The sequence below is a fragment of the Papaver somniferum genome, chromosome 4 (assembly GCF_003573695.1).
Source record: "Papaver somniferum cultivar HN1 chromosome 4, ASM357369v1, whole genome shotgun sequence".
Lineage (NCBI taxonomy): Eukaryota > Viridiplantae > Streptophyta > Magnoliopsida > Ranunculales > Papaveraceae > Papaver > Papaver somniferum.
In genome coordinates this window covers 33,309,429-33,331,536 of record NC_039361.1, presented here as the reverse complement: position 1 = coordinate 33,331,536, position 22,108 = coordinate 33,309,429, and the positions used below count along the sequence as shown (strand labels likewise).

General features: G+C 36.8%; 1 protein-coding gene across 1 annotated transcript; it reads left to right on the top strand.

The window, feature by feature from the left end:
* Nucleotides 1-497: 497 nt before the first annotated feature.
* On the top strand, nucleotides 498-16,119 carry LOC113275099 (cleavage and polyadenylation specificity factor subunit 1-like). Its single transcript, XM_026524536.1, has 26 exons — nucleotides 498-1,051; nucleotides 1,583-1,726; nucleotides 2,315-2,468; nucleotides 3,321-3,456; nucleotides 4,019-4,164; nucleotides 4,589-4,684; nucleotides 4,824-4,876; nucleotides 5,153-5,284; nucleotides 5,529-5,580; nucleotides 5,699-5,821; nucleotides 6,769-6,903; nucleotides 7,143-7,271; nucleotides 7,543-7,620; nucleotides 8,142-8,282; nucleotides 8,703-8,797; nucleotides 9,245-9,441; nucleotides 9,650-10,431; nucleotides 10,708-10,788; nucleotides 10,903-10,968; nucleotides 11,082-11,159; nucleotides 11,372-11,602; nucleotides 11,737-11,868; nucleotides 11,972-12,148; nucleotides 12,691-12,876; nucleotides 14,246-14,619; nucleotides 15,591-16,119. Exons 1-26 carry the CDS (start codon nucleotides 714-716, stop codon nucleotides 15,703-15,705), a joined length of 4,371 nt encoding a protein of 1,456 aa, XP_026380321.1. The 5' UTR covers nucleotides 498-713; the 3' UTR covers nucleotides 15,706-16,119.
* Nucleotides 16,120-22,108: the final 5,989 nt, after the last annotated feature.

Here is a 22,108-nt window from a genome sequence, read left to right as displayed (position 1 = left end):
TACGGATTTCAAATTTGGCATCCGCATCCAATCCAGATCCAACGGATTTGCATCCATTGGATGCGCGGATGGACGGATTGAATGCGGATAATCCAATGTATTTGTTTTAGTTAAAATTTATAGTAAACAAAATAAAGCTAACACAAATGACTCCTTATAAAACCTACGTATCCTATATATGTATAAAAATATAAAAGTGCCATATACAACGCCCCAAGCAAACATCTTAAAACTTCCTAAATAATCCATAATATTTTCTAGAACTATATAAATGTCCTTAATTTAACAGATATGGATGTCCGACGGATTTTCATGGTTGCATCCAGGCCCGATCCGTTGGATTTCAAAAATTCCATCCGCATCCAACCCGTTAACGAACGGTTCAGGCATCCATCCGCGAAAGAACGATTGTTCCGCTTAAATCCGCGGATTACGGGCCAAATGCTCACCCCCGGCAACAACAGTAGAAGAAGACTCATAAACTCGAATTGACTCGAGTCCTTCTTCACATTAATCCCGCCAATGCACAGAAAAGGGGTTTAAGCAAAACCTCCACACCAGATCTTCATCCCGTCTTCGTACAAATTTCCACCTCATTCTCCCCAATCTAAATCCCTAATCTCATCTTCTCGGAGTTATTCCACTACTACTACCTCTTCTTCTCAAATTATCAGTTTCTAGCAAAACCCTAGAAAAAAGAAAACCCTAAAAAGATGAGTTATGCGGCATTCAAGATGATGCATTGGCCAACAGGAATCGAAAACTGTGCATCTGGATTCATCACACATTCTGGTTTTGATTCAGCAGTACCACAAATTCCTTTGATTCGGAGTTATGATCTTGAACCGGTAGTGCAAGAGCGGAAAGGTGGAATCGGTCCTATACCTAACTTAGTTGTAACTTCTGCTAATATTCTCGAAGTGTATATTGTTCGAGTACATGAAGAAGATGATAGTAAAGGAACAAAGTCTTCTTCTCAGTTGGAACCGAAACGTGGTGGTTTCATGGCTGGATTATCTGGTGCTTCGCTTGAGCTCGTTTCTCATTACAAGTAAGTCATAGTTGATAGTTGATTGAAATATGACACTGTCAGAATTTTGTATGCTGCTGCGATAGAATTGAATACGAGACATAAATAATTAAATATGTTATTGTAAACATGTGAATTAGGTCATTCTGGTTAAAGTATAAGAGGTTAACATCTTATATTATAAAGCATGATAGTTTTATTATAAAGCATGATAGTTTATGCTAAGTGATAGTCTGTAATGAACTCGCAGAAATGAGAACAATGTGGTTAAGAGTTAGGTCTTTGTGGAAAGTGGTAGCTTGTAACGAACTGTTAGAAGTTATACATATGCATTAAGCAGCATAAAATCGAATATATCTGTGCAAGGAGGTTTTATGTTAGCACTTCAATGGGAAGTGCTTTATTGTGGACATATTGGACATTATTACTAAATTAGATGGTGCTGTTCGGGTGCACATTACTACTATATTAGATGGTGCTGTTTGTGTTTTTGAGTTGCTGTCTTACAGTTAGTACTTAATTTGCAAACCGCATTTTTTTGCTTGTTTCTAGGCTGCAAGGTAATGTGGAAACAATGGCAGTTTTATCCAGGGGAGGTGATAAATCCAAGAGAAGAGATTCAATAATCCTAACATTCGCAGATGCAAAAATCTCCGTGTTGGAATTTGACGATTCAATTGATGGATTCCGGACGAGGTGAGGTGGATTTTCACCATTTTTTTTTTTGAGGACATGTATAACGGGGTTAAATGAATCAGTTTCTGTTAATATTTGGGGGTTTGAGTATTTCCTGTGAAAACACTTAAAATTTTAAACTCATACTGGTCAGAATTCAAATATTTGAGATGATCCTGTCTTTTATACAAAATTAGGAGAAAGTATGTTCTTTTTTTTCCTTTACCCGATGCCATTTGAAAATCATTTGTGTTTGGAACCAACTAACTGAAACTTTCAATTTTATCTTCAAGGTTACTTTATCCTAGGTGTTGTATCTTAATATAGTTCTTCACTTTCTAAATTCTCTTCTAGCAGAAATCTCCCTTTCTCAAAATGTACCAACTGCACACTACTTGTAGACTACAGCTCTTTTGAAACTAGTAACTAAAGAAATAAAACCTCCTAACAAATTCATAATTTTCAGGAAATATCAACTCTAACTTTTCTCTCAGAAAAAGAATTCTACATCCGAGTAATTTCTTGGGTCTTTCTTGCTTACTGAATTGTTTGCTCATAATAGTTAATCCATAGGTGTTATTGTTAAGCATGATTTTCTATTTAGTGCAGTTCTATGCACTGCTTCGAGGGTCCCGAGTGGCAGTACTTGAGAAGAGGTCGAGAATCATTTGCTAGAGGTCCATTAGTAAAGGTGGATCCTCAGGGTCGCTGCAGTGGGGTTCTTGCGTTTGGACTAGAGATGATTATACTTAAAGCTGCACAGGTGCTTTCTCTTGATAACACATTTGCGTATACCATGTTCTTTTTCAAATTCACTTGAAATAAAAATAAATAATAAAGTATATACAATTAGTATTAGATGAATATTGAGCCCCATTTTAGATATTCCTAGGGAACCCTGATACAGTATCGTGGGGCTCAAATAACGGAAAGCCATCTGTTAAAAGTTGAGAATTTTCTACCTCTCTTGTAAAATTTTAGATTTAGATTTTCGGAAAAGCTTTTTATTGAGTTGGAAGTTGTAACTTGTTAGTTTTGGATGTGCTGTTTGAGTTAATTGTATAGCACACCCCACCCAATGCAAGGCTGATTCTTCATCATATGGGTCCCCACAAGGGATTGGTCATTGGTGTTATGTTGGGGTTTAAGCAAGTTTAATTGCTGTAAGCAATTAAATCTCACATATAGATTTAATTGCTTTTATTGGGTATTATTTCTATTTTCTTAAACTAGTCTCGTGTTACATTAGCTGAATCAAAGATTTTAAGCAAGTTTTTTACTGCATAACTGATTTCTTAATATGTCTGACAATAGTGAGCTACCTTTATAACCTCAAGCAGGGATGAATTGTCACGTGTTCCTGCAGAAATATGTAAACTGATACTTGTTCAAATCGAGCATCTTGCCTAAACAGAGAATCTAGTATCAGCAAACATGTTTCTGCTGGAAGCCTGGAACATATGATCGGTATTCCTTTGATTGTATATCAAATACTGGCAGTCTCTTAAGTATCAGCAAATATGTAGCTACTTTCTCCTGTCTCATGGTGTATAAGTTTTCCCCTTTCTAGGTGTAAGCTGTAATTCTCTTCTCTAATTTTTTTGATGGTTATTAGGCTGGTTCTGGTTTAGGTGGAGACGATGATGTGAGCGGTTCTGGAGGTACAGAGTGTGCTCGTATAGAGTCATCATACGTGATAAGCTTGCGCGAGTTGGACATGAAGCACGTGAAAGATTTCGTATTTCTACATGGTGAGAACGGATAAGTGGTTCATTAATTTTGATAGTTTCAGCCCAAGAGCCTTTGTTTTTCGTCATTGTTTTTACTACTTCTGTACTTAACTGCAATTGAAGTTGCACAGTATCAGTTAGTACGCTATTAAGCCTAGCTTTTCAAGTGAAGATAATATATTGCCGCCTTGTTCTGTGAAGTCAACTAGCCAGGTGGAAACAGTTTATATCCATGCGGAGATTACTTTATGAGATTCTTCTGAATTACTAATTTGCCCCTTGTTGTGTAGCCCTAAAAAAACGGAAGAAAATGTAACAGTAATTAGAAAAGCTTGAATAGTTTGGATAAATATAATGTGTGAATATGTTGTTTATGTTTGCGATAATTCCATCGTGCTACTTGTTTTTGAGAGTGATATGTCCTTCATGCAAGTTCAACTATTCTTGCATCTTTTTGAGTGTGTCTTATTCATATTTAGGGTTATTTATATTATACTCATCTACAGGTGATTGTCGTATTTTTTAGTTTTAAGATTGTCATGTTATTGGTGTAATATCCCATTAACTGGTTCGTGTACTGTAGGATATATTGAGCCAACGATGGTCATCCTTCACGAAAGAGAGCTTACTTGGGCAGGACGTGTCTCCTGGAAGCATCACACCTGCATGATTTGTGCTCTTAGTATTAATACTACTTCAAAGCAACATCCCCTCATATGGTCCGCTATTGTAAGTGCCTTGCCCAAAGGATGCCTATTTCATCATCTACGAAACAACTTACAAAATCCTCTTTATTCTTACTATTAACATGCATGTGCACTACATTATTAGTTATCATTTAATCACACTATCAACACATGGTAAATTTTGTTTCTCTATGTACTTTAGTTGGCTTACCTTAATGTTAATGGCTATATCATAATTTCAAAACTTGCTACCCATAAAATATATTCAGGGAGTACAGGAGTACAGTTTACGCAACTTAATTAAAAGAAGGTAGAAGTTGGCAAAATAGGTTTCATTACTGATTCAGTTTGTTCGATTTCTTACACTTAGGACAAGTTTCATGATTAAGTTTTGCTCCATTATATGATAGAAGCATATAACAAAAAATTACTACCTCAATCTTTTTTGTCGTTTCCATTTTTGGCAGAATCTTCCGCACGATGCGTACAAACTTCTTGCAGTGCCTTCTAAAATGGGTGGAGTTCTTGTAATTAGTGCAAATGCTATACATTATCACAGTCAAGTAAGCTGTTATCTGGTTTGCTGGATTAGTCATTGATTGTTTTGTTAGTGACTGCAAGAAATTTCAGTTTGCAAGACCGACATGCATTTGTACGTTTCAGATCAGTATATAATTGTTTTACTTTTTTTTCTGCTTGTAGTTGACGTCTTGTGCCCTTGCCTTGAACCATTTCGCTGTTCCTGCTGATATGAGGTTCTCTTCCATTTCTTATGAAGGATTATGATCTACTCAATGTTTTGTATTTCGTAAAGGGGCTATTTGCACACTAAGATGATTAGCATTAGCATTTATTATAATGGGAACAGAAGAGCTGTATTATTCTTGTTTTAGCTTGGCCACAATAATCGGATGGTTAATCTCCCCACAATGTTAAACTTATCTTTAACTTGCTGAGTGCACTTTTACGAATGAATTAAGAGATTGTCTCAAACCTGCTAACCGGAAGATCCTATTACTGTTTCTTTTCAGTCAAGAATTGCCTCGATCAAGTTTTAGTGTCGAGCTTGATGCAGCCAACGCGACATGGTTATTGCCCGATGTGGCCATGCTTTCGACCAAAACAGGAGAACTACTGTTGCTCACGTTGGTTTCTGATGGACGGTATGTTTCTGTGGGGTTGTTTACAGATTATCTTCAATCTAAAAGTCACTAAGAACTGAAGTATACCGATTTGCCAAACAAGCCCTGGGTACGAGGTGTCTGTTTCACAAGGATCATGCCTGTTCCCCTGGCAACACCTTCAACTTTCAACATTCAAATAAATATTTGTACTCGCATACTAAGATGGCTTGCTTGTACATGTAGAGCTGTGGTTAATAGATGTGTTTGTATTTTTCTTGTTCAGGGTTGTGCAAAGGCTGGAACTTTCAAAGTTTAGAGCTTCAGTCTTGACTTCGGTTGGCCGCATCTTTAACTCGTGAACAATTTTTCTTTTTTTCTCGTATCGACGACTTTCTGTTATTCTCCTCCACAACAATAGTATCCGACTGACCAATTTATCTGTTAATTGTACAGGGTATTGCAACAATTGGCAGCTCGTTCTTTTTCCTAGGTAGTCGTTTGGGAGATAGTATGCTTGTCCAATATACGTCTGGAGTGGGAGCTGCCGCTTCAACTTCTGGTCATGTGAAGGAAGAGGTGAGCATTAGAATTCTGTAACATTTCATGCTACTTCATTTTGTTAGAGAGCTGTAAATTTTAGTTGGAAAACTCTTTTGACTGAAAGTATTCTTGGCACTCTAGTGATGTATGTTTTGCTCTTTCTACCGGCATACCATTTATTCTAAAGTTTCTCTGTCTACATCTGCAACTTTCATATCTGATGCTTTTATTATATACTACATCTCTATCTCTACTATCAAAGTATTATTGTCACTCTAGTGATGTATGTTTTGCTCTTTCTCCAGGCATACCATTTATCCTAAAGTTTCTTTGTCTACAGCTGCAACATTCATATCTGATGCTTTTATTATATACTATATCTCTACTTACTATCAAAGTATTGTTGGCACTCTAGTGATGTATGTTTTGCTCGTTCTCCCGGCATACCATTTATCTGATGCTTTTATTATATACTATATCTCTACTATCAAAGTATTATTGGCACTCTAATGATGTATATTTTGCTCTTTCTCCCTGCATACCATTTATCCTGAAGTTTCTCTGTCTACAGCTGCAATGTTTATATCTGATGCTTTTATTATATACTATATCTCTACTATCAAAATGCACCACCACCACCACCATTTCACTTGTACAACAAATTGACTACATATTACGTATATTCCTCTAGAATCTCCTCTAATTCATGTGTGGCAACACCTTATCAAATTAAAGATACTGTCATAATGCTCTCTGTAATTGAATTTCCTGAAGGACTTAATTAGTAATGTTGCTAAAGCTCATTATACCCAGATAAATATTACTTTGCGGATTTTGGTAATACTCTTGTTTTAGGTTTTCCTAAAAGATCAAAAGTTTTAAGTGCGTGCTCATAATATGAAATTCAAATCAATCATATTACTCTTCAGTGGCTCCTGACATATGTAGGTCTGGCGACTGATGTGCTCTCTTGTGTGTGACAGGTTGGAGATATCGAAGGGGATGCTCCGTCAGCAAAGCGATTGCGCCATGCATCCTCTGAAACCTTGCAGGATATTGCAAGTGGTGAGGAGTTGTCGTTATTTAGTTCAGCTCCAAATATGTCTGAATTACCACAGGTTGTCTGAATTGTCATATCAGCTTCTTCATCTTCTCTGTCTTTAATTAGCTCAAAATTCTCTCTTGGTGGTACTTGCATTAACAATCTGATTTCCTCTCCACTTAGTTCTAGTGTTAAACAATCTGAGAATTAGAAAATACGTGCACACCAAGCAAATGTTATCTCGGTCAGATAGCTGTTTGTACAAATTTGTGTTACTTTTCGCTAATGGGTTGTCTTGCCTTTTGATCTGCACAGAAGAGCTTCTCATTTGCTGTGAGGGATTCATTGATTAATGTTGGTCCTTTGAAGGATTTCGCATATGGTTTGCGGATCAATGCTGACCCAAATGCAGTAGGGACTTCAAAACAGAGCAACTATGAACTGGTTGGTCTTCAGATGTTAATATGGTTTCTTATTTGGTCTTTTTTAAGTGATTGAGCTTAAATTCTGACCGTGCTTCAGTTTTCTATTGTTTCTTCTTAACCGAGAGTACTTCAGTTATTGTGAATTAATCAATTGATGTGATGTATCATACAACTGCAACTTTATTGAATAAACTTTTGGATCAGCTAGAGACGTTTTTTGAAATTCTTTGAAGGATAACTTATTGGCAACCTTATAACATTAGTTAGCTAATGTTTTTAATTCTTCTCAGGTTTGCTGTTCTGGTCATGGGAAGAATGGTTCTCTTTGTGTCCTTCAACAAACAGTTCGCCCTGAGCTGATTACTGAGGTTTGCCCGGAGTTCTCTTTGAGGTTTAATTCGTCATATTCATCACACAGTGTGTTTGCCACTGGAATTTTTGTTTTGTTTCCTGTTAATCTTCAAATTAATTTACCATTGAAATCGGGAAGGGTAGATATCTCTTATTTGAAAAAATTGAGCCACATGGATTGAATTGGAGGAACTGTAGATGTTCTAAGAAAAATAGCAGTTTATGGATCTGAACAATTTTTACTAAAGCATTTTTCTTCGAGGCAATAGAGTAAACCGTTGAAAACTATCTAAATCCTAAAATGCCGGTTCATTCAATTTCTGGTTTTGTTACTATCAAATGGCATCCGACATATGCTCTACTTATTTACTACTTTCTGGTGGAACTTGGTTTTAAGTTGGTACTTGATTAGGGTGACATGCCTATGCTCCTTATGGCCCTGAGGGTCCTGTTGTGAATCTATTATGCATCATATTTATATGTAGTTCTACTGATCTATAACTAGTTTCTTTTCTCTTTTTTTGTATACTGGAAAAAGGTTGAGCTGCCTGGTTGTAAAGGGATTTGGACAGTGTACCACAAAAGTACACGTGGTCATAATGCGGATTCTTCTAACGCATCATCCGCAGATGATGAGTATCATGCATATTTGATAATAAGTCTCCAGTCACGAACAATGGTAAAATTTCATTCTTTGACATTTTTTTGTTACACTGGAAGAAATATTTTTGGCCATGCATGTTTGTTATGCCTTCCTCATTTCCCTAATCACAGAATCGACTATATATATGTGATAGTTGCTTTATGTTGGGCACAATAAGCAACAGTACTCAGAAAAAAGGGATGGAATTCTAGTTGGATAAATCTTACCAATGTTGAGCTATCTAAGCATTTTATAGATGCATTAATTTCTAAGAAACACTGATGGCAGTATTATCATTTTTTTTGCCCAAGTTTTTTGCCAGCAGCTAGTGGAACTTGGTTTGCAAGCATTATAACTTAAAACTCTTGTAGATTTTCAACTGTACATTTTGTATTTTTCGTTCTCGTTTATTTTGCTTTGTTTTCCTATAACCATTTCCGTACCCATACAATCTAGGTTCTTGAGACAGCTGATACCCTGGGCGAGGTCACAGAAAGTGTTGGTTACTATATTCAAGGAAGTACTATCGCTGCAGGGAATTTGTTTGGAAGGTGAATGTTTCTCTGATCCCGTTCACCCTGTTTAAGCGTCACAGTAAATAAAGGAATTGTCTGTTACTATTTTTTCACCTTTACATTGAAATTCTTGTCTTTTATTTTATTTTGGACTTTGCTTCTAACAGTTTCCCAGTAGCTAGAAATATTGGTAGGGAAAAACAAATATTTGTACATGGTATCAAGTTGCACGACACAATATTAAAGAGAAACACACAGCTCATAGTTTTGTTGACGAAGGGCTGTCTTGTGCACATGAAAATGAATTTCTGCTTAGAATATTTGTAAATCACTTTGATGAGTTTCTCGGGCACAAGAGCAATGCGGTGTACTTTGGCTAGTGATAATGTTTATCATATGATGAGCTCCCAGATATCATCATGTCTTGCGTCAATTAATTACACCATAGTGGAGCATCTAAACTTACTTCTGTATTCCGATCAGGCGACGTGTTATTCAGGTCTACGCTCGTGGAGCTCGCATTCTTGATGGATCTTACATGACTCAAGAGTTAAGCCTAGGAACTCCTCCTCCTGAATCAACACCAGCTTCTGAGAGTTCAGCTGTGCTGTCTGTTACTATAGCTGATCCGTACGTGCTGTTAAGAATGACTGATGGCAGTATCCAGCTTCTTGTTGGGGGTAAGGCATTCGACGTACTCTTGTGTTTTGAGATAATCTAATGGCTGACATTTAAATGTTGCATCCGTCGAGTTTCTTTCTGGCGTTGTACTGCCTAAACATTTTGATTGAGCAACATGCATTGTGGATGCGTATCAGTTTTAAGTAATGTTACATAAGAGGTATTTTCCCTTATTTCATGCCGTTTTCGTTCTATTTTCTTGTTCAGATCCATCCTCATGCACTGTGTCAGTTAGTGCGCCTTCATTATTTGACAGCTCTAAGAAGTGGATATCTGCGTGTACTCTTTACCATGATAAGGGGCCTGAGCCATGGCTCCGTAAAACAAGCACGGATGCTTGGCTTTCAACAGGAGTGGGTGAGGCCATCGATGGCACTGATGGCGCAATGCTTGATCAGGGTGATATTTATTGCGTGGTTTGTTACGAAAGTGGTACCCTTGAAATATTTGATGTTCCTACTTTTAACTGTGTTTTTTCTATGGATAAATTCATCTCTGGAAAATCCCACCTAGCTGATACCTTTACTGGGGTGATGTCTAACGATCCCCAGAAAAACAAAAATAAAAACTCAGAAGACATAAAAGTGATGAAAGAAGATGCTCAGAACATGAAGGTTGTAGAGTTAGCCATGCAGAAGTGGTCGGGTCAGCATACCCGCCCATTTCTTTTTGGATTGTTAACTGATGGCACAATGCTCTGCTACCATGCTTACCTGTACGAAGGGCAAGACAACACGCCTAAGATTGAAGAAGCAGTGTCATCAGAAAGTTCTGTTAACCTTAGCAGTAACAGTACATCCAGGCTGAGGAATTTGAGATTTGCTCGTGTTCCACTGGAAACTTATACAAGGGAAGATGCCTCTTCTACGGGCCCAAGCCAAAGGATGACCATGTTTAAGAATGTTGGGGGTTATCAGGGTTTATTTCTTTCTGGGTCAAGACCAGCTTGGTTTATGGTCTGCAGGGAACGGCTTCGAATCCACCCACAAGTGAGCAATTCTTTTTTCTTTTTTCCTCTTTTTTTTTTTAATATGAAAAAGTAGAAATGGAAAAGAGCAGTCATCCTCCAACCATCTTACAGATGGTGTTTTTAACAATATTGTATTTCTCATATGACACGAAATACTCCTACTCCTACTCCCACTGAAACTAGGTTTTTTCTGTTTCCACTTCCTTTGGGAGATTTTGGTTGGTTAAAATATCAGTGTAGTGTATGGCAAGGAAAATAAACAAGTACTTCCCCTAATTCTATTTGCTGGATGCAGCTTTGTGACGGATCTGTCGTGGCGTTTACTGTTCTTCACAATGTAAATTGCAATCATGGTCTCATATATGTCACATCCCAGGTATGTATAGCAATTCAACTTTCACCTGTGCAATTCATGCTTTGCGAGAAGCATTAACACTCTAATGTATTGAACAATGTCTTACTTACATCTTCGCCATCATCATTCTTTTAGGGTTTTCTCAAAATTTGCCAACTGCCATCTTTATTGAGCTACGATAACTATTGGCCTGTCCAAAAGGTGTGTGGCTTCTAATTCTTCTTTTCTTTTTCCTTCCTTTTATCAGTCTTTGTCTTGTTTTAGCCCTTTGAAAGTGATCATTGTTCTTACTAATAAATGTTTGCATTTATCAGATTCCTCTAAGGGGCACTCCACATCAAGTTACCTATTTTTCAGAGAAAAAATTGTATCCGCTTATAGTTTCTATTCCTGTGAGTAGATTCTCACGAACCTTAATTTTTATCCGCTTATTTGAAAAAAGCTTAATTGTTTTTTCTCTATAGGCTGTAGGATAGTTAAGAGAATGTAACTGAAGTTAAAGCTTATATGTGTGAAGTCAAAGTCTGCAAGTGGTAGCGTTACACCAAATCAAGTCCTAGATCACCTTTTTGAGGTCTACTGAAAACTTAATTTCCTGTTGCAGGTTGCTAAGCCATTGAATCAAGTCCTTTCGTCTCTGGTTGATCAAGATGCCAGTCATCAAATCGAGCATGATAACATAAGCCCTGACGAGCTTCAGAAAAGCTACACAATAGAAGAGTTCGAGGTTCGGATTTTAGAACCAGAGAAGTCTGGTGGTCCGTGGCAAACAAGAGCTACAATCCCGATGCAAAATGCTGAAAATGCACTAACTGTGCGAATGGTTACCTTATTTGTAAGTTTTCCTGCCTATACTTTGCAAAATGGGCCTCCTTTTCTCACTGGGTATTGTTAGATTATTCAGCAATGCCTTTTTTTCCACATCTAATTTTAGTAACACTATATATATAACTTCACCTTCCATCTCAGAATACCACAACAAAAGAAAATGAAACGCTTATGGCTGTCGGGACAGCATATGTGCAAGGAGAGGATGTAGCTGCAAGAGGACGTATTCTTTTGTATTCTATTGGACATAATGCTGAGAATTCTCAAATTTTGGTATCAGTCTGGATAACTTCTACTGAATTAGTCCATGGTTTACTTTATGTATTGTTTTTGGGTTTATTATCGTTAGAAATTCATTCCTAAACTTCTTCTCCAGGTTACGGAGGTCTACTCAAAGGAATTGAAAGGGGCTATATCTGCTTTGGCATCACTGCAGGGTCATCTATTGCTTGCGTCTGGTCCAAAGGTCATCTTACACAAGTGGACTGGTACCGAGTTGAATGGTGTTGCATTTCATGATACCCCTCCTCTGCATGTTGTAAGCTTGAATATAGTAAGTCTACCTCTCTTATATATCATTTAGGCGTATATTTCGTAGGTTTATGGTTACGTTGGGCTTCAGTGTTTGGTTTGGTTTCTTCTCAACTGGTCTGAACCTACTGTTGAGTTTCTGAGATAGTAATTCTGGCATCAGTTCTAAAGGATAATTGATATATATTTATTGTTGACCACTGATAGGTAAGCACTTTATTCGTAGTACAACTACTTCGTCCTGGTCCTCTAGAGTCCATTTCATGTGCATTTGGTTTTTCGAAACCTTAATCATTACCTCGCACATCTTACCTTGTATCTTGCAAGTCATAACTTCCCTTTTCTTGGCTCTGGGCTTTGACTATATCCTATTCTTGATCAAAAGGATTCGCCTTTTTTCTTGAGCAACTGCAGTGCTAATCTTTTATAATCTATAGAGAAATTCATCTTATAAATAAATTCTTAAATTTTAATCCCTTGACGTTATTTAATGTAATTATTTATTGTGCACTTTCATGTGACAGCATGCCTTGATGGTCATATTAAATGCTTTGCAATTTGCAGGTCAAAAACTTTATCCTAATAGGAGATATTCACAAAAGCATATACTTTCTAAGCTGGAAGGAGCAAGGGGCTCAATTGAACTTGCTAGCCAAGGATTTTGGCACACTCGATAGTTTCAGCACTGAGTTTTTGATTGATGGATCTACTCTAAGTCTCGTAGTAACAGATGAGCAGAAAAACATCCAGGTAAGCACGTGCTTCTTTTACCATATTATTACAAAGTAATGACTGCACCAAAAATAAATGTTTGTCTAAGCAAAATTGCCTTGTTCGCTTTTTGTTTTTTCTTTGATTCATACATCTTGATTTTGTCAAATCGGATCCCTCGAAATAGAAAGTAAAACAGAAGGTTTGTAAGTCATAATAGTTGAGTTATGAAGTGAATGTTGAGCTTACAGTTACGATTTGCGAATGTAAAAAGGTACCAGTGTGCCTATTACAAAGACAATTCGAGTCCCATGTTAGCGTAGCTTGGGGAAATGCTATGTTGGAACGAAACTTCTATATATGTCTAATTTTAGAAGTTCTTATTTGCCAAAGAGAATAGTTTCCGAGAAGACTGACTCTATATGTTTGTGTATGTGCGCGCGCATGTGTAAATTATTAGAATAGTGTTTCAGACATACAGTAAAGATGTTAATTAAGTCAGAGTTTGATTTATAGATCTTTTAGCGAAGCTTCATTCACATTTAAGTGTTTTTTATTTGACCAGGCTGTCGAAGTTCAACAAAACTTGAAATGAAATTTCTTCATGTTTCTTTTGGAAATAACTCGTTAATGAGGATTTCCAGAAAGAGTTTAAGAGTACCTTTCTCCGTTTCTCGACCTTTGAATTCAAACATTTATGACCATAAATAGGATTATCAACGGTGCCTGCTATCTGAGCTTTTTAGAATAATGACATGCTAAAGTAACCATTGCATTAATAAGCTTAACCCAGTGTTGGTAGGAAATTCTACAGGGATACTCTGTTATGATCTTTTCTCTGGAAGAATGTAACATGTATTGATACTGTATGCTCATGCATTGACACCTTTTTTATTTGGATCCGTGAATAATATTAGATAAGGGTTGGGAGTCGGTTCCCCATTGAACAAGAGAAGTTAGCTAAAAACAAAATTGTAGAAATTGGGAGTCGATGTAGGCTTCACCATGCAGGAGAAATTAGTGTTAGGGACGGGCACATTTTGCTGATGGTTACTGATTTTGAATATGCACCAATGTTGTGAAACTTGATATGAAAATTTAGTGAACTATATAGACAGATCCTGTGACTGAGTTTATCATCCAAGAATAATACTATAATATATGGAAGAGTAAATGCAGTGATGTCAGGGTACTTTGTAAGTATGAGTTTTTCAATTGTATATGTCTGCATCATGCTGTATTGTCTCCCAACAAGGTATATAATTGAAGAGGGCCTTGTAGGCCTAAGCTGATAATCACTATAGGTTAAGTCCAATAGCAATAGCAATTATTACTTCTGGAGTTACTGTGTTTGTCTGACTCACTAATGTGTTTTTCATATATTCATATACCGTTTTTTCCACTACAGATCTTTTATTATGCACCAAAGATGTCTGAGAGTTGGAAAGGGCAGAAGCTGCTATCTAGAGCTGAGTTTCATATAGGTGCCCACGTGACAAAGTTCTTGAGGTTGCAGATGCTTCCTGCTTCTGATCGAACTGGTGCTACTACCGGCTCGGGAAGGTTTGCCCTATTATTTGGTACCCTTGATGGAAGTATAGGTTGTGTCGCACCCCTTGATGAGCTCAACTTCCGCCGGCTACAGACCCTACAGAGAAGGCTTGTTGATGCAGTTCCTCATATGGGTGGCCTGAACCCTAAAGCTTTTCGACAGTTCCACTCAAAAGGGAGAGCCCATAAGCCTGGCCCTGACAATATGATTGACTGCGAGCTGCTCAGCCAGTAAGTTACCACACTTTGCCATTTAACATGTTTAGTTTTCTGAGTTAAACCGAAGACCTTAGTGTACAAATTGTTAATTTGTGTGATTTGGACTCATCAGTTTATGCCCAGTTAAGACTGACTTGGCGCTCTGTAACATGAAGATGAACAAGCACTGGTTTTACTATCTCATTAAAATATCAGTTTAAATTGAAACCTGCCAAATATTCAAAATTCTGAATTTCAGCAAGCGTGTCCATGTAAGCCCGTTGGAGCTGGTATATGCATTGTGATCGTCAGGGTTGCACATGGATCCCCTCTATAGTCATACCTTTGTCTAATAGTGTAATCTTTTCGGGTTAGGGGGTTCTTATCATAGTATAGGAATGAAAAACTAGAAATCGACTATTTCGATTATAGTTCCATGGGAGACAGTATCTGCTTGTCGATTTGCTTTTTATTAGGCTCAGACCCTCATTATCTGGATTTGTTCAAGCTCTAGCAGTTTGATCTTCTTGATTAAGCTGTTGTAAACAGTTGTGCAAATTCGTCTGTGATGCACCAACAGCCTCCTGGCTATTGGAATTGATTGATTGGCCCTTCATTTAAAACAAGCTGAATCATCAGGGGATGAACCTGTTGGAAAATCATGTCTAATGATCTATATATAATTACACTATTATGTTCCTGAAAAATGCTGCATTTAGGGTTATTTTTATGATTTAGTTCCAGTGTTTGTACGATTTGAGATTTAAATGTTTCTAGTACTTCTTGCAGCTTCTACAAATACAGCCATATGACTCCTGATTTCATTTCTCCCTTCTTAATTCAGTACCGAGGGTTTTAAACAAGGTTTAAGTAGGCAGGGAGATACTCATAATACTTAGTCATATCTATTTCTTCTCTGCTGGAAGAGCCCCTCAAGTATTTTGTGTTAGAATTTGATCGTCCAGTTGACGGTGTATTTATATGATTTTCTGTTTTCCCCTCAGTTACGAGATGCTAGCATTGGAGGACCAATTGGAGATAGCTCACCAGATTGGGACTACGCGTATGCAGATCCTGACCAACTTGAATGACCTATCTCTTGGCACAAGTTTCTTATGAGGGAAAGCTAGGTTTGGTAGTCCACAGTATCAGCTGCAACAAATGTAAATTTTCCCCCTTGTAATACCCACTTTTGGCTTTGTCAGAGCTAAGCTGTATATTAAGTCCCAAGTTTTTCAGCAATGCAAGTAATATTCCAAGCTTTATCATATTTGGTTCACTATAGTGTAGCGTAAAGCTTTTCTATCCTGTTGTATCTCTTATTCATAAACTGGAATGTGTATCATGTTAAAGACCATTTAATGATCCTCGTTAGGTCTGTAAACTGTGGATTCTTCTATTCTCATTCATTGTAGTTAAGGTTTATAGTTGGGATGAGTCAGATTAAAATTAGCTTTACCGCTTGATGAGAGACAAGAAGTAATTTTACTGAGTCCTTGTTTTTATTTCATGAGTGGTTAGTGCAATTATTTACAGGTGTTGGATTTTTCAAAGGATGGATCTTGGGGAGATCTTGTTATCTTGAAATTTAGTTCTTAAAAGTTTCCTACTTTTGTTTGGTAGCTCAATATGCTAATCTCTGTAGCCTGCCCTAAATTATTTCAAGTTCCATGAAAAAAACATAACAAGGAATGGGCTGCTGATTTCTCCAAGCTGTCTCTCTTGGAAGGAAAAGATAAATCATGTTTTTTCCAACTTGTACCAGGCTGTGTATATTGTCTATACACAGATGAAGATGTATATTATTATGCAACATGATTTAGGGCTGTAGTAGAATGTGGACACTAGAATGACACAAGGGTCGTACAGTCTAGGCTTCTGACAAATCTTGTGTATAATGGGACCGGATACGGCTTTTCCCACATTCTGATCCCTCGATTTAAGCTGGGTCACTTGAGAACTTTTGGGTAGTGAAGATGATACCTGTTACCCTGTGGATAGAGCGTTAGCGATGCCATCATAAACTTATCATTTTGTTTTCATGGTCGATGTTTCATGATAAACAAGTGTGATTGAAACCGGAAGTAAAAGAAATGAATGTGTTTTCGTTTGACCTAAATCTTTGACCCATAATTGTCTAAAGTACCAGGGTAAAGAGGCTAGGAGATTATTACTGCTGAAGTGCTAGGTTCTGGAGGAGCTTGTAGTTGATAAAATCAGGGGTACCCTGTAAAAAAAAGGGAAAGAATATTGAGGTTGTGGGCCACATTTTGTATTTCCGATATAAGAAAGTGCTACTGTTTTTTTCAAAATATATAAAATGACACGCACGTTAACTATTCCGTTAGGGCCCACTAAATCAGTCAATTATCATTGAAAAAGTCTAAAAGATGTGATATCATTACCAAATTGTCCTTCTCATACTTAGTTGTTACATCTTGCTCAGAAAAAATTCCCGATCGCATAACCCTTCTTGTTTTTTTTTTCTGTGTATACAAACTTCCTCTATGTTCTTCCGTACATAAAAACCATCTTCTTATATATTTGGTCCGGTGGATGATATAGACGATTTAATTAAAAGATTGATTGAAGAGATAGACGGAAGAGGAGCAAGAATTATGGTTCTGGGTAAACAAACATGACCATCAGCAGTAAATCCTCTCAATTTGAGATTACGGTTCGTGCTAATTCATCTTTTTTATGTTTGTTTGAATTTCATGAATTGGGTATTTGTAATTTTGTATACATCGAATGATTTGTCGTTTTCAATTCATTCGATTTAATTTATTGGGTTTATGAATTTTTAGAGTAAGTTTGGGAATGTTTGCTGTAGAAAAATAATGGTAAACATGGGAAGGAGGAACAAATGAGTTTTTTGTTGATAAGAATACAAGACATGGGTTCAAATTCGTTTCAGATTCAGTTAAAGTTTAAACTCAAAAAATTTGTTCAAAGTTGATTTTGTTGCCGTGAAGTTAATTTTGTGAGATGAATGGCTTAGATTAATGATATTATATAGTTTGTGTATCTTTGGATTGTTCAGTCTCTATCCTATTCGATTTACAGGGAAGATTGGCTAAAAAGGAGTCTTAAGACATGAAGAAATCTATCTCTTGCTCGGCATCAGCGCACATACACATTTCCTGTTTGATAGAATTCCCCTTTCATTTCATATACGTATACTACCACACAGATTCAATGTTTGCCATAAGTTCACAACCAATCATATTATCAGTTCCTTAATATTGTCAACTTTGATAGCCTTCAATCTAAATCTAACAGTAAACGGTGAGTATTGATTGGGGAAGAAGAAAAACACCAGCCAAATTCGGCAATGACTCACATTACTAAGCTGAGTAGAAGAAGAACACCAACGGCAGGTAATAGACTAAGGGGGCTTAAATGTCTTTTAATAGGGGCCGGTTGAGCATTAACGGCAGTTACTGTTTTTTCAAAAAATAGGATGGAAAAAGTGAATATCGTGGCATTTTATAAATACTGAAAAAAACGGTGGCACTTTCTTAAACATAAAATCGAAAGTGTGGCACTTTATTAAAATTCCCTAAATAAATTTACTAAATTCCCAAGACACATTTTTAGGTACTGTATCCTGTACGTACACGGTACATCCACTTATTGGTTGAGGTAGGTGCAATGCAACTTGCATTTTTAGCTCATATTCTGAACTTGGAGTGTCTGTATCCTCTTCTTTCCTTATGGCAAGCACACGGTTTTTGTATTATCGAAGTCAACCACTACCTTTCTTTTCTTTTACAAATTATATTGGTTGGTTTCCATACAATTGCAATGTACTTGTTTTCTGATTTGACTTCTAAAATTTGCATATCTGTAAGTTGGATTCTGACCTCCTGTTGATTATTGAGCCCAAAATAATTGAGATTTGCATGTGATTAAGTGGAATAATACTTCTGCATTTTCTTAATTGCTTCTTTTTTATTTATTTAAATGTTCTAACTGCCAAAATGTATGTTCTAGTATATTACTGCCGGTATTGCACGTCGAGATACTCCGAATTATCAATCAAATCTTTCAAAAGTAAACCTTCTTGATATTTTTTGAACCCAAGGGAATTCGATTTCTTTTCTAAGCAAGAAAAGTTTACACTAAACTTTGATCTTTAAATCTTTTGATAATAAAGCCAACTTTAAGCTTGGGTCCATCCGAAACGGCGGATAAACATAGCTTAGGGCACAAATTACACACTAATGGATGAATGGTATTGATTCTTGTGTTACTCTCATAAGATGATGAAAAGTAAAAGTATGTTGGTTAACAGTTACATATCTATATATACACATATATAACCAAACTTTGGGACCATATTAAAGCTGTTTTAAGATGATCTAATTATGTTTAAATTTGACATAAAGTAAACTCACTAATCCTTTTGCTGGTGAGCTGGGGTTTAGATTACAGTTCAATGGTTTTTCCATTTCGTATGGAATGATTAAAAGAAGAGACTAAATGACTTAAAACTAGATTCCTCTTTGCATTAAAACTCTAAAGTAGTTAGTCCCACTACCTGGAATAACATTATGGTGCAAGTTGAAGTTATAGTGCCAAAACAAACCCTACTGTTTTTGCTTTCTTTTTTCTAAAGCATCTCTTAACAAAACCCTTCCATTATGATATGATTAGTACGAGTATTTGTTTATTGGTTAATGTTATCATAGTGAGGAGTAGGGTTAGTGAATTGAATAAAAGAATTTTAGTAAAGATGAAACTTGTTTTAACATGCTCTATGTTACCCTACAAGCTGTTGGATAGTGATCATCCATATTTTACGATGGTTAGTTGTAATACTGATGGAACAAATACGCTCGGGTATAAAATTTTTGTGGACAAACATACACTAGAAATAATCAGTATAAAATTCATGTTAAAAATGAGTTCATAACATCCACAAAAATATTCAAATGTTTGCAAGTTGCAACTATCTGTGAGTGTGACTAAGCTCGATACAGTTGACTCCAAATTTGTCTATATGCTCGAAGACGGATTGATATCGCTTAGATTGCAATTTTTCCGTGTGTAAGCACCTTCGCCTAACTTCCCCTTTCTGGCCACTTGCGTCTCACCGGCCAACCAGAGACGTAAAACCACCTTTTTTTGGCATACACGCCAATGCAAATTATGCAATGTCTTTTTTGCTCACGGAGACGGCTAGAAGACATCTGCAACTGTTGATGATCTTGATCCATATTGGCATATGATAAAGGACACCGAGCACAAGCAACCATCTTAGGGCCCATGACAATCAAAGCTAAAAGATTAGGCGTAATTTCAAACAAGGGCACTCTCACACGCATACACACCATGGTTTGTGGTGTTTATGTATAAGCATGCGCTGTTGCATACACACGCGAGAATCAATTTAAATCATACGATCTTCCAGGTACGTAAAATGATGATTTGCACGTGTATATCATCCGACTCAATAAATTTTCATTTTAGGGTTCATATACTTTATTTCAGGGTTCATATACGGTATGTTTTGTAGGACCATTGATCCAAACAACTTTGTCCATAAAAAGAGAAACAATATTCATCCCCATACCACACTCTCTCTACGTATAGTGAAGAAGAAACCAACCTTCACTAAAACAGATGGATATATGGTCAGCTCTTTTATTGCTATAGCCTTTCTAATTATTCTTCTCCCACTACTTTCATCTCTCTCTCACTCTCAAAGACTAAAGCTTAATTGCATTGCGAAACCAGCACCAAATGACCCAAAACCATGTCATAACACTAGAAAGAATCCTAAATAAGTAGTGGAATCCTTGTAAAAATGCACATAATATATGTAGTAAGCTAGCTAACAAGGTCGCGATCAATGGAATAATACTAGATGGAAGAAAATTATAGGGTAGAAGAAAAAAAGAAAGTGTTTTCCAACGAGAGCCATCCAATTCTTCTACCAAGTGTTGGCACTGTCGAGTTGATGGCGAGACGAAATTCCGACCTATCAAAAATGTGGCACGTGGATCAATAATTTTTTCGGTTGCAAGTCGCATATGAATTCCTATCTTCATCATTCAGGTTTCGTCCCACGAAATCAAATCCTAGTTGGGTAGGAGAATTATGGGTCAACACCCATAATCCTAGTTCCATATTCATCTGAATATACCTTTTGTTTTCGAAAAATTTGATTATGACTTGTTATGGATTTATCTTTTTCGATTATGACTTGTTATGGATTGATCCATCAATCGCTTTTGTTGAGTCGACTGATTCGATGCTATGGAGTAGATCTTTGGATATTCTCTTGCACTGCTAGGCAATAACATGTGCATGCCTTACTTTCGGCATAACTAGTTTAACTGATTCGTTTATAGCTATGCCTTGAAAAGACTTCGACATAACTTGAACTTCCAAAATACCGTGGAAAATGATTGTTAACTTTTTTTTAAGGCAGTTAAGTTCATTGTACACAATAAAGAAAAACAAAAAAGATGATTATTTAGAGATCACATTTGCCATTGTGATCCAATATGTTTCATGATCCAAAGCATGACTCGTGACCTAAAATATACCAACGGGACCTAGTATGCTTTGGGACTTAAAATGTGCTACGCGACCTAAACTTTTGCCTCATAGTGATGCATTTTATATCTTGGATAACATCCTAATTGCGTCATGCACGATGGTGGAGAAATTTCAGTTCTTGATTAACATTGCTTGAATGTGCAACACAAGCTTGAGATGAAGCTTCACCTCATTTAGTGATGCATTCTAGAGTGTGTATCATGTAAAATATGCGGGTATTATATTACTACACCCTTTAAGAACTTCATCCCAAATTTCAAAATAAAAACTGTCCTTGACAAGTTTTCTCAATTAGGATTTCCTGAGCATATGTCCTATACCATAAATTCCACAAGAATTTCAAAGTCTATCTTGAACAACGATTATGACTTTCTGAGCATACATCCCATGTCGTACACCCACAAATCCTAAATGAGTTTATAACGATACTGGGAATATCAGCTTGATAGCATATGTTCCACACCACATGTTCAAGAACACCAAGGAATTTTTTAACGTGAGATCCTAAATGCACGTCCCATACCATAACACTCTGGAATCCCCAAAGTTCACAATGATAAAGTCAACAATTTGACAAGAATCATTGAATGTGACAAGCACACTTTTAAGCTAAAACTGTGAGGTCCAAACTCTAACGCAGAGTACTCGGAGGCAAGCCACCGTTCCGGTTCGGATTGTCACTAATATAGTGGGAGTTAGCGGGCCCGAAAACGCCAGAAAATAGGTGAAGGATGATTAGTCCCAGTGTCTTCAACTGTTCGACACGGTTTTCCGGGTATTCGACTATTTGGCGGGTCACTAATTAAAGTGAAAAACTCACAATATTCGACTAAGTCCAACACGATTTACAAAGTAAATGATAGTTACGGATACTCTTTCCGTACAACAACTGTCCTATTCTTCCAAATTTACTTTTACCTTTTGTATAAAACTTTGTAGTCACATTAAAAAT